This window comes from Oncorhynchus kisutch, linkage group LG27 (assembly GCF_002021735.2).
Source record: "Oncorhynchus kisutch isolate 150728-3 linkage group LG27, Okis_V2, whole genome shotgun sequence".
NCBI classification, from domain to species: domain Eukaryota; kingdom Metazoa; phylum Chordata; class Actinopteri; order Salmoniformes; family Salmonidae; genus Oncorhynchus; species Oncorhynchus kisutch.
This window is the reverse complement of record NC_034200.2, coordinates 14,813,104-14,826,066: the sequence shown is the minus strand read 5'-3', so window position 1 is coordinate 14,826,066 and position 12,963 is coordinate 14,813,104. Positions and strand designations below refer to the sequence as shown.

General features: G+C 46.1%; 1 protein-coding gene across 2 annotated transcripts in view; it reads left to right on the top strand.

Annotated features, from left to right (window-relative positions):
- Positions 1 to 12,963, top strand: part of LOC109871998 (arf-GAP with GTPase, ANK repeat and PH domain-containing protein 3) — a 234,263-nt gene that overhangs the window by 85,266 nt on the left and 136,034 nt on the right. The window contains exon 1 of one of the 2 annotated variants that reach the window (XM_031806991.1): positions 6,354 to 8,955. The exons of the other annotated variant lie outside the window; for it this stretch is intronic. Coding sequence (XP_031662851.1) covers positions 7,230 to 8,955 — 1,726 coding nt within the window. The 5' untranslated portion in view covers positions 6,354 to 7,229. Of the gene's footprint in view, positions 1 to 6,353; positions 8,956 to 12,963 lie in introns of those variants that run through there. 2 annotated transcript variants of the gene reach the window in all.

Below are 12,963 nucleotides of genomic sequence, written 5' to 3'. Positions count from 1 at the left end.
TCGGATTTACCAAATGGAGGGTGAGGGAGATCTTTGTACGCGTCTCTGTGTGTGGAGTAAAGGTGATCTAGATTTTTTTCCCCTCTGGTTGCACATTTAACATGTTGATAGAGATTTGGTAGAACTGATTTAAGTTTCCCTGCATTAAAGTCTCCGGCAACTAGGAGCGCCGCCTCTGGGTGAGTGGTTTCCTGTTTGCTTATTTCCTTATACAGCTGACTGAGTGCGGTCTTAGTGCCAGCATTTGTCTGTGGTGGTAAATAAACAGCCACGAAAGTATAGCTGCAATTTATCACAATATACTCTACTTCATGCGAGCAAAATCTAGAGACTTCCTTAGATTTCGTGCACCAGCTGTTGTTTTACAAATATGCAGAGACCGTCCCCCTCGTCGTGTGCTGTTCTATCCTGCCGGTGCTGCGTGTATCCTGCTAGCTGAATATCCATGTCGTCATTCAGCCACGATTCCGGGAAGCATAGGATATTACAGTTTTTGATGTCCCGTTGGTAGGATATTCGTGACCGTACCTCGTCTAGTTTATTGTCCAATGATTGCACGTTGGCGGGTAATATTGACGGTAACGGCAGCTTTCCTAGTTGTCTTCTGCGGGTCCGGACGAGGCATCCGGCTCTTCGTCCTCTGCGTCGTTTCCTTTTGCGAATAATTGGGATGTCTGCCCTGTGGGGTGTTTGCAGAATATCGTGAGTCCTGCTTGTTGTTGTTGTTGAAGAAATATTTGTCTAATCCGAGGTGAGTGATCGCTGTCCTGATATCCAGAAGCTCTTTTCTTCCGTAAGATACGTTTGCAGAAACATTATGTACAAAATAATTTATAAATATCGCGATAAAAAACGCCATCTCCTCTGGCGCCATTTTCATGGCCCTTTTTATAGACCAAACAAGCTGCAGATTAGTGCATGTCTGACCTGTCTGTTTGTCCTCAATTTGCAGCAGGCTGACAAGTTTGCTATCAGTCAGAATGCACATCGGCATTTCATATTTTTTCCCTATCCTCACCCCACTTGTTAGATATAATGTACATTGATAGCTTGATAGCAAACGTCTTTGCCATTTGATTTATCATAATTGCAGGCTGCCGGAGGTGTCAGCAGTCTGAATGATCAGACCAAAACAGAGAAGTGAAGGTGAACGGGTGAAATTACACTTAACAAAAATATAAACACAACTTGAGCTGAAATAAAATATTCCAGAAATGTTCCATATGCACAAAAATATAATTCCTCTCCAGTTTTGTGCAGAAAATTGATTACATCCCTGTTAGGGAGCATTTCTCCTTTGCCAAGATAATCCATCCACCTGACAGGTGTCACATATCAAGAAGCTGATTAAACAGCATGATCATTACACAGGTGCACCTTGTGCTGGGAACAATAGAAGGCCACTCTAAAGTGTTTCGTTTTGTCACACAACACCACAGGTTTTGAGGGAGAGTACAATTGGCATGCTGACTGCAGGAATGTCCACCAAAGCTGTTGCCAGAGAATTTAATGTTAATTTCTCTACCATAAACCGCCTCCATCGATATTTTAGAAAATTTGGCAGTACGTCCAACTGTCCTCACAACCGCAGACCACGTGTAACCACTCCAGGCCAGGATTCTGGCTTCTTCACATGTGGAATTGTTGGAGACTAGCCACCCGGACAGCTGGTGAAACTGTGTGTTTGCACAACCAAAGAATTTCTGCACAGAAACCATCTCCGGTAAGCTCCTCTGTGTGCTTGTTGTCCTCACCAGGGTCTTGACCTGACTGCATTAGGCAAATGCCAACTTTGATGGCCACTGGCACACTGGAGAAGTGTGCTCTTCACGGATGAATCTCAGTTTCAAATGCACTGCGTTATATGGCTTTGTGTGGGCGAGTGATTTGCTGGATGTCAAGGTTGTGATCAGAGTGCCCCATGGTGGCGGTGGGGTTATCGTATGGGCAGGCATAAGCAACAAACACAATTACATTTTATCAATGGCAATTTGAATGCACAGAAATACAGTGATGAGCTCCTGAGGCCCATTGACGTGCCATTCATCCCCCGCCATCACCTCATCTTTCAGCATGATAATGCACGGCCCCATGTCGCAAGGATCTGTACACAATTCCTTGAAGTTGAAAATGTCAAAGTTCTTCCATGGCCTGCATGCTCACCAGACATGTCACCCATTGAGCATGTTTGGGATGCTCAGGATCGACGTGTACGACAGTGTGTTCCAGTTCCTGCAAATATCAAGCAACTTTGCACAGCCATTGAAGGGGAGTGGAACAACAACGCCACTGCGCCACGTACAGCCCACCCTTCTCTTTACAGACAGAAAAACTAGCCAGTTGAGTTTAGACCACACAGCACCTCTCTTGACTGGCTAACATGAGAAAGATGCGCGCTGGCATCTGAAAATCATGTTTTTTTTTCCGATCATGGTTAATAAATAAAAAATACTGTAAAAATACGATCATAATCGTATCCAGAAAACTGCCCATATCCGTTACGATACTCGTTTTGTCTGACTACTTGGCACACTCTGCTTTCTACAGAAATAGCAACATTTGCGCAGCTAGCTAGCTAACATTGACTACACCATAAAGCAACACACACAGACATGCTTTGCCAAACTACGCTACCGCCACCTTCTGGTTTGGAGTATTTTAACAAGGCTGAGTGGCTGACGACTTCATGGTCTTTGCTGCGTGAACACAGAGATTGACTGCCAACACTCTGTTTAGAGGTGTTTTAGTTCTGTCGGCAGGCAAGCGTTTGACAGTCCTACCGGTGTGTCTGAGCTATTATACACTGTAGACATCATAATAGCTAGGTTTCCATCCAATTTACAACAGATTTTCATGCCAAAATTTTAACATCTGCATATTTATATGCAAATTTTACATTTTTGCGGATAAGTCTGTGCGTGATGTAGTGTACATAAAAATAACTTCTGCCACTAAATTCCCATGTACCGAAAGAAAAATACAAGTTAAATGGGTTTCCATCACATTTTCAACTTTAATGAAATGTTGGGTTATATATAGCAAAGAAGAATGTTGGGTTATATATAGCAAATGTGCCCACTCGGGTCTTGGCTCTTTAACCAACAGTTCTCAGACACAACAGTTCTCAATACTTACATTTTGAGATTATTATGGAGAACAGTGATGTAATTAGTATTTGTCAAGCGGCAGCCAAGCATCGATCATCACGTCACCAGATTAAGACCGTCGATATTTATTGGAAAAGAGCATCAAGCTCGTCGCCTTGCAGATTCACCACCCTGTGAAGTTCAGAATGTATTTAGTCTGTAGCTTAATAAATGCTTTCCCGTGTTGTAGTGGGAGGACCACACCACGTATCATTGTTTGACTTCAAGGTTACCTCGATACGATGGTTATTATATCAATATTTGCACATAAAGGCACGTCCACCTCCATTTCCTGCGTAATTCATTTGACCTACACAAAAATATCCCACCATGTCGAACAAATTTGTTTGTTGGCGTTTATAAAATTGTTTCCATCAGCCTGGTCACTACTTTTTTTTCATGCGTCAGGTAATTCTTCCACATGAATAGGTTGGATGGATACGTGGTTAGTGACTAGGACAAATGAGAACACAGACATTAGACATTAACACACACAGACTCTCATTGAAAACTCCCAGACATGGCCGGTCTGTCAAGAGTTACAGAACTGAGGCTACAGGATGTGTGTAGCAGCACTCTGTCTACAAAGTGAGGGAGAAGAGAGAGAAACACACAACACAGCTTGTCCTCTGTTGCCATGAGGGTATGGATGAAGAATGAGAGATCCTATGGCTGACCAGAGCTTATTAATGGATGTCCATTCTGGCCATGGGGCAAAGGATTAGCCTAATAATCCAATCAGAGTGTTGTTTAGGTATAGGCCCTATAGACCCCTCCTCCTCAGCTCAGCGGATTACCAGGAGGAGGAAACGGATCCGAGTTCCATCACCTGATGCATGGTTGTCGTCTTCCTGACCAGGTCAGTGTGTTAGGATACAACTCAGCCCAACCACAACACTTCAGAGCTGTCTGCCACGAAGTCTCCTGCGACTACATCATACACAGGACCAGGGCAATTACTATCTTTTGGATCCAGAGTTTGTCTCCAGTGGAAGTTGAAATAGAAACCTGAGAGGAAAGAGAGAATATGAAAGAAAATAGGGAAAAAGAAACAAGACGATGATGGAAAATAGGAGCTGGGTTGTCAGTCATTTTGAAGCGTGAGGGTTGGAAGGTGAATTTGTATGGCTCGGTTGTGGCTTGTGGGCCCTATGCTCCGCTAGGAGCGGAAGGAATAAGACAAGTAAGTGAAGTCGTGCCCCTTGAAAGTCTGGGACAATGATGCTGTGTTTCGGGGTCCGCAGACGGAACAGGCACCACCACATCCACTGGAGTGAAGAGGACTGTCTACTGGCTAATGAGACGCAGGTTATTTCCAACCCTGCCTACCTGGACACAGGTAACAGAAACCTGTACACGACACGCTGCGCAGCAGCAGGTTAGCAGATCGTTATGACTAACAGCTGAGTTGAAGCAGCAAGCTCTCAAAGCAGTTGTTATCTGGAGTATGAATCTATTTGCTAGCTATTATTTGAGCAGTGTTTTCATTCAATTTGCTTTTGACCATTTTATGAACATTTACCTTGTGCTTTTGTGAGGATATTTTTGCAAAATCAGAAAACCTTTGGCTTGTTTCGTATTTGAGAAACCTGTCTGAAAGGCGGTATCCACAACCCAGACTTCCTGGAAATATGCTTGGGAGGTCTTGAAGGGGGCCTTCACCACATAACAATAAACTGTACCAGATAATGGCATGACGGTGTATGAGATGACCGTGACCATTGTACTGTATGATTGTGAGTACATCCACCACCTCTACCACACTATTTCTCATACTCCGTTTCTACTCACATTATGCAATAACGACACTTGCTAACACCTAGATGGAGAAATAGTTTTCATGGTAGGTATAAAGTCACCTTTTGTAAAAATAGACTATTACTATTTTGAACACAGTAGTGCAACCGTTTGAGAACATGTTTTGAATCTTTCAAGGGCTTCGTGTTTTTCTGTATAGAGAACAGTTAGTTGTTTTCCTTTTCGTATGATTCAGTTGACATATGATGTCTGGGTGCTGTTTTGCAATCAGTCAGATATAATCTGTACAGATGTCCTGTCGGAGTCTTGGCCTCATACAACCCTGGTTCTCTACATGTGCTCTGATGACTAATTACTATTGTATTTTATAACACCATGTTCACATAATGTTGTTACTAGTATAATTGCAATGTAACTACAAAAAAAGGTATAAAAGCAACTAAAGAGTTACCATAATATATTCAGGTTTTTTGGTGCCATGTATGGATTTTTTAGAAAGAATTCTCAAGGTGTGTTCCAAAATCAGGTACCTTATTTTTGCAGTTCTAGCCTACTTATAAAGGGGCTTCATCTAAAGTGAGGCTATTTTCTAGTGGCCCTCAACAGTATGTTTCACTCTGTAACCCCAAGATAAGAATATTGAATTTGTACCATGCCGTTATTGACTGGTTCCCATTTGATTGGCCAAGCCTAATTGAACACCAAAAGCACTGCCAAAGCAGAATGGAATGTGGCAAATTAATCAGTGAAATGACATTAAAATAACACGTTTATTGCAACCAATCTGTTACTAACAATGACTTACGAGCTATTAAATTGTTCCCCTCAAAAGGTTAATTTACTTCGTCAGAGATGGCCCCAGAAAAACAGATTTGGGATTATTATTAGTTTGTTTTCATACAAAAGTCGTCACTAAGTCTTTCAGTAATTAACAAAACTGTAAAAAATAAAATGCCCCCTGCCATAAAATGTATCTACATTTAGCGCTGTCGGGTTAGGTGACTGTGATTCATCTTGCTTTCACACAATTAGGCTACTCTGCCTTGAGCTTTCCTAGTGTTTGTTTTTTACAGTGAGAGCTACAGAACATTTTTCCCCCTAATCTTGCCCTTTAAAGCTATCCGACCCACCTGTGTGCGACCCATGTAGTCTGCCTTTGGCGGACCCTAGGATTAGCAGTGCTTTAAGTAGCGTCTAAAACCTGGATATATGGATGCTGTGTGCCGGGAATTCACTGGTACTTCCACTCCCTGTTTCTCCTCCTCCTCTCGTGAGCCATGGGAAAATCTCAGCCTTTTTTTTCGTGTCCCCTCTCCCGGTTTGTTTGGTTGTAGAGAACTTGATGGAAAGGGAGACTGGGCGAGAGAGAGCGAGCGAATGGGAGACGGGGGAAGGTAGAGAGAGGCAGAGAGGGAAAGACTGAGAGGGAGGGAGGCCGAGAGAGGCCCTGGAGACACAGTTCTCTTTCGTAGCAGTTTGTTTTGGGGATCCTGCCTTTGTTGACTGCAGCAGCAGCAGTGGATGCTAAGCTCCCTCTTCCCTGGATCCTATTCCTACTGTTCACCGTCGTCCATTTTACTCTGTTGGGGCTGAAATGCCTCTAGAGATCCCGAAGGGAAACTCGGTTCAGGGAGTTAGTGTGCTTTAATGCTGAGCGACGACCCCGTTTGGATCCGGTCCTTGTTTTCCAACTGTCCCGAGGGGTAGGGAGGCTACTGGAAAGTTCAAACAGACATACTCCCTCAAGCTATGTGCAGCAGGCAAGGGCTCGGAGATGAAGAGTTTTGTCTGCGCCGGTCGGCAGAAAGGGGATTGCTCATAACTCACAACTTGCCAAGAAGGAGAGGATGTCTCAGTTTTTCAAATTTTGCTCAAGGCCTCGCAGGTATGACCAACATGCATTTGGTTGTTCCAAGGTAAACACTGGAAGGGTTGTTTTAGCTGTTACTCACCCTCACGTCGGACAGGTACAAGTGGAACAAAGTAGAAATGAGGAGAGAGTGCAGCCAGTGACCCACTGTCCTGCAGCCTGTTGCGGTGCTGCTGTTGAATGCGGAGTATAAGGCTCTAGGGTTATGCAGGTGGCACAGAAGCTTTGCTCAGGCTTGTTGGACTTATTGTAACAAAAAAAACATGTCAAAGGTTAAGGATTATGCCTGGGGTTGGAATGCAGCCTGGAAGTGAGGGACTCGTAAACACCACCACACTGAGCAACCGTAAACACCACCACACTGGGGAGAGGAGTGTGAGTGCACATGCGTGTGTGTTTCAATTGGGCTAGATTGTGCATGCCTGTGTGTGTGTGGGGGAGTGTGGGGCCGTGCCATGCTACTACTGAGCAGTCAGGCAACGGAGCAGACTATCCCCGGGGCCACAAGTAAAGCTGTCACAGCCCACCAGTCAGGAGGAGGTAAGACCGCGGTGGACCACATTTCTGTCATCCTGAATGGAACTCTGGGCCGTGAGGAGGTGGGTTTGAGGTCGGTGGCGGGCCAGGCCGCCCGATATGCCCCACTGGAGCAAAGTCATCCTGCCGCCGGGAGCACTAGGGCACGACAGCAGGCGCTGCAGGGGGAGGAGGGACGCTTCAGCCTGGGCAGGATACGGCAGGATCTTGGCAGGTGGCCCTCCCTGAGCCACACAGGCAGAGTGGAGAGGAGGAGGGAGGATGCAGTGCAGGAGGAGGAGGAGGAGGTAGAGAAGGAGGATGGGGGGGAAATGACAACGGACCGGTTTCTCCAACTGCAACAGCCCTCCAATAACTCAGCAGCTCCAGCAGCAGCCCAACCTTCTCAGTCAGACTGGGAGACTACAGCGGTAGGAGTAGAGGTAGATACAGCCACAGCAGCTCCAGAGCAACAGAAGATCCAGGTAGAAACCCAGGGACAGGACATTTCTCCCCAGTACGAAGGGTCTCTCCTTGGGCATAATGGTGGTGTTCTGGCCGGTGGTGGCCGTCTACCCCGGGCAGTGCTCCGCAGGAAGCCATCCCAGGACAGTGCTGCGCCAGACAGCAGGAGGGTGGTGAGCATGTATGGAGCCCCAGCCTGGCAGCAACGAGGCTCGCTAAGTGACCAGGACAGAACAGACAAACCCAGGAGGCCCAGGAGTGTGTGCATGCTGGGAGGCCCCAACCTCAACCCTGCCCTGTTGCAGCCTGGGTCCCACAGGTCCCACTCCCAGCAGAGCTCCAGAAGGGTGGCTACAGGATCTCTGGACGGTCCCCCCCAGCAGTGCTGGACCAGGAGGGCAGAGCTGCGGGCGGTGGACGGCATCAAGCCGGGGGTGCTCCCTCAGCGGACAGTGGCTGAGGAGAAGGTGGTCCCCAGGGTCCGGCAGCAGAAACAGAGACCAGTCAGTATGACAATGTTGGAGCTGAGGAAGAAGGCCTCTGGGTCTCAGGACGAGTTGGATAGCCATAGGGGAAGCCAGGTTAGAGGTCTGTTCGGCCGCTGGAGGATCTTTGGCCGACCAGCCCAGGACAAGGAGAAGGATAAGGAGGGAGCCCGAGCCCCAGGTTCCAAGCCCCCCAGCAGGCTGGACGTCCCCAAGAAGAACCTGAGCTCCTTACGCCGGAGTCTCAGTTTGCGGATCAGGAGGAACCGGCCGCGGGGGAGAGTGGAAATATCCGAAGTGACAGCAGAGGAACGCTCACGCACTAAAAGTATCGGGCAAGAGATATCTCTCCCCTCGCGGCCCTTCTCCTACCTCACCGGGAGGTCCCTGCCACCCGCTTACGAGAGGGGCAATGATGGAGGGATGCAGAACATTCAGTACCACAGCCAGGGCAAGGTCAAGGTGATGGAGGTGCCCCTCTACCCAGCCAGACTGTCCTCCTCCACTAAACCAGCCCATGAAGAGCCCAGCGTGTGGCAGCTCATAGCCAGCCGCTTTAGGAGGAAGGAGCAGCAACAACCGCCCAACGGTAAATGTAAACTCCAGCCCCAACCCCTGAGCAAAGAGACTGGCAAATATCCCCTGGCTGGGAATAAAAAGCCTCAGTTAGTTTCCATAGAGACTCCGGCAGGCATCAACTGCAGCAAAGGTCAAGGTAAGAATCCCTGTAAGATTGATGAATATATTCCCCAGCACTTATTGCCCCGAGTTCTGTACAGCCCTCCCCCCCTCAACCACTCTGTGAAAAAAGTTCCCTTTTTATAGTTCAACAAGAACAGGGGTATGCTGCTCTTAGGAAAAAGGGCAAATTGAAAACACATGGAAGGGAAAGTTTAGGATGAGGTGGCATTTCAAGGCTTCGGGCCCCAGAGGTTAGAAACCATTCCTCTTTTAGCTTTTGCGTTTTGTTCATGTACTTTTCCCTCCACGCATTCCGTTTCAAATGCTGTTGTGTTCTTATTTGGCTAGTAATTACTGAAGACTTTTTTGCATCACAGAGTGTATGCATGTCATTTGGATTACTTCTACCGAGAGAGATGAGGGTCTTGCCTGTTCTCTCATATGAGTTTGCCTTGTCCGTTTATGATGCTTTAAGCTAACATTAGCTGTTTGGTTAGTAACAGTATGGGTGGTTGGTACTGTACTATACAGTCTGCTCCAGAATCTCTGTTTCCCAGAGACCGAGCCAGTGTGGTTGGTAATGCATGTCCTAGCTAATGCCGCTGGCCTCGTAGGGACACAGCTAAAAGCAGGAGGCATTCAAATGGTCAACGGTGGTGACGTGCCATTGAGATGCTTTTGGCAGCCAACCAGGGCTAAATTAGGAGGGCTTTACACACTGTAATGATGAGGAACTCAGAGAGTGACATCTTAAGCACTGTGTTGAGCTAGCCCAAATCAAATCAGGTTTTATTCCGAATACAACAGGTGTAGGTGTACCTTACCGTGAAATGCTTACTTACAAGCCTTAACCAATGCAGTTCAATATTTTTTTTAAATAAACTAAGGTAAAGAAATGTAATAAACATCTAAAAGTAACACAAGAAAACTACATAACAATAATGAGGCTATATACAGGGGGTACCGGTACTGAGTCGATGTGCGTGGGTCCAGGTTAGTCGAGGTCATTTGAAGTGACTATGCATAGATGGGAAACAGCGAGTAGTAGCAGTGTAAATAGTCAATATAAATTGTCCGGGTGGCCATTTGATGAATTGTTCAGAATCTTACGGCTTGGGGGTAGAAGCTGTTAAGGAGCCTTTTGGACCTAGACTTGGCACTCCGGTACCGCTTGCCTTGCGGTAGGAGAGATTACAGTCTATGACTTGGGTGACTGGAGTCTTTGACAATTTTTTGGGCCTTCCTCTGACACCGCCTGGTATAAAGGTCCTGGATGTCAGGAAGCTTGGCCCCAGTGATGTACTGGGCTTAACACACTACCCTCTGTACGGTCAGATGCCGAGCAGTTGCCATACCCAGGCGGTGATGCAACCGGTCAATATGCTCTCGATGGTGCAGCTGTATAACTTTTTGAGGATCTGGGAACCCATGCCAAATCTTTTCAGTCTCCTAGTGCTGCTCTTTTAGCGTTGACAGTGTGGGATCCAGTGTGCATTTGAGAAGTTACTCATCGAAGTTGAATGAGAAACGCAACAATGAGCTACAGCGATTTGTCCATGTGTTGAAAAGACTTATGTTTGCTGTATATCCCTTGCAGTTTAGTTACAATCTGAATTAAGCATGGCTCTTTTCATAAAGGCGTTAGCAGATGACACGTTGCACAATGTTGAACTTCAAAACCTGTATCTGACAGGTTTGCTCCAAGTGCATTGCATCACACGTTCTAGTGCTACATCATATTTACATAATTAAGCAAAATCCACCACTCAGGCCTCCGTAATCTTCAAGAGAAGAATGAAAGATGAAGGTTTGAAAGGTTTATTCAAATTTAGTGACGTTCAGATTGAAAACGGAAACTTTTACTTTCTCTGTGAGAAAAAAAACACACCTGAAAACCTTAGAAGTACTTTGGATTGATTGGCTTTAGCAAAGGTTTGTTCCCTTCTGATCCTTGGCTCTTAATAAGGGTGCACAGGTACACGTCATGATTTGCACTTTTCTTTTGTTTTCCCTTTAAGATTTTTTTTTTTATACCAAGGTCACCAAAGTCTTTGTAGTAGTGTTAAGTGCACATTTAGTGATATCTGGGACTGTCTATGTAGTGTAGTCGAACTTGGGAGAGGGCAGTCGGTCAGGCAGTAGGAATGTAGGTGTGTCGTTCACACTGACTACAAGCTAGGTGTTCAATGCCAAGGGCGGGCCTAACTGCCTGTCTCTACCTGCCTAAGTGTTTGACAACCCTACCTGCATGGTTGCAAAATGTATCCTAAGAGCTCTGAAGTCCAGCCCTTAGTTAGCGCACACACACACACACACACACACACACACACACACACACACACACACAAACTGCAATAGCCACATTAGTCGGCATTACAATATAATTTCTCTGGCTATTGATGAGCTGTTTTCCAGGATGCCTTTTTTCCCTTTGGTGGTGTAACCCCACACCACGACTGAGGTGTTGAGGCCCCTGTCCCCTCTCACCTCCTCACTCCCACCCCCAACCCTCACCACGACTGAGGTGTTGAGGCCCCTGTCCCCTCTCACCTCCTCACTCCCACCCCCACCCTCACCCCACACCATGGCTGAGGTGTTGAGGCCCCTGTCCCCACTCACCTCCTCACTCCCACCCCCAACCCTCACCCCACACCCCACACCACGGCTGAGGTGTTGAGGCCCCTGTCCCCACTCACCTCCTCACTCCCACCCACACCCTCACCCCACACCACGGCTGAGGTGTTGAGGCCCCTGTCCCAACTCACCTCCTCACTCCCACCCTGTGGTGGGTGAACAAAGCCATTCCTGTCAGGCCCGTGGATGGGATGACTATCTGACTATTCGGTCAGATAATGGCTCGCTCTCTGGCTCTCTTTATCTTGCCTAGAATTGACATGACTCATTGGGATTTGTCCAAAGTCTCCTGTGTGTCAATGTGCAGTCTTTATTCGTTCGTCTCACGACTGCTCTCTTTTAAGAGATCCATTAAATTGTTTGTGGAGCGTTTAAGAATGCCCTGGCATTTATTATTTTTAATCCCACAGCGAACTGAAGTTCATTCATGAAAGGTTTTTCTATTGCAGGTTTGGGATAGGGTCAAAACAGAAACACAACTCCACGGTTGAGTTTAGCCATTAATTAAGATTGGCCTTTCTAACTCATTGTGGACAGATGGCGCAGCGGTCTAATCAGCCAGCTCCTGCTCCATGTACTGCGAGTTCAATCCAATGATTCATGTATACACTAGATGACAGACAGGAGCGCTGTTTTGAAGCTACTGCACCTCCATCTTGGCACTCCCCCACCTTTGTAAAAACTATTTTGGAAGCTATAGAAATGCATTTATTAATGTCTAGATTTGTTTTTGCTATATTTGTTCTATTACAGACACCTTCATGCATACTTTTAAATTATATTATGTGAGTTAACATAAAAATTGAAAAATATATTAAAACATTTTCCTTAAAGTATAATTTTTTGACAGTTCTAATGTGACTGTTCACACTATATAAAAAACATGTAAATACACTGAACAAAAAGTGTTGGTCCCATGTTTCATGAGCTGAAATAAAACATCTCAGAAATGTTCTTTGTGTACAAAAAGCTTATTTCTCTCATATTGTGCACAAATTTGTTTACATGCCTGTTAGTGAGCATTTCTCATTTGCCAAGATAATCCATCCACCTGGCAGGTGTGGCATATCAAGAAGCTGATTAAACAGCATGATCATTACACAGGTGCACCTTGTACTGGGGACAATAGAAGGCCACTTTAAAATGAGCAGTTTTGTCACAACACAATGCCAGAGATGTAGCAAGTTTTGAGGGAGCGTGCAATTGGCATGCTGACTGCAGGAATGTCCACCAAAGCTGTTGCCAGAGAATTTAATGTTAATTGCTCTACCATAAGCCGCCTCCAATGTTGTTTTAGAGAATTTGGCAGTACGTCCAACCTGCCTTACAACCGCAGACCACGAGTGTGTTCTTGGTGACCTTCAATGCTGCAGAGCATTTTTTTGTGCCCTTCCCCAGTTCTGTTCAA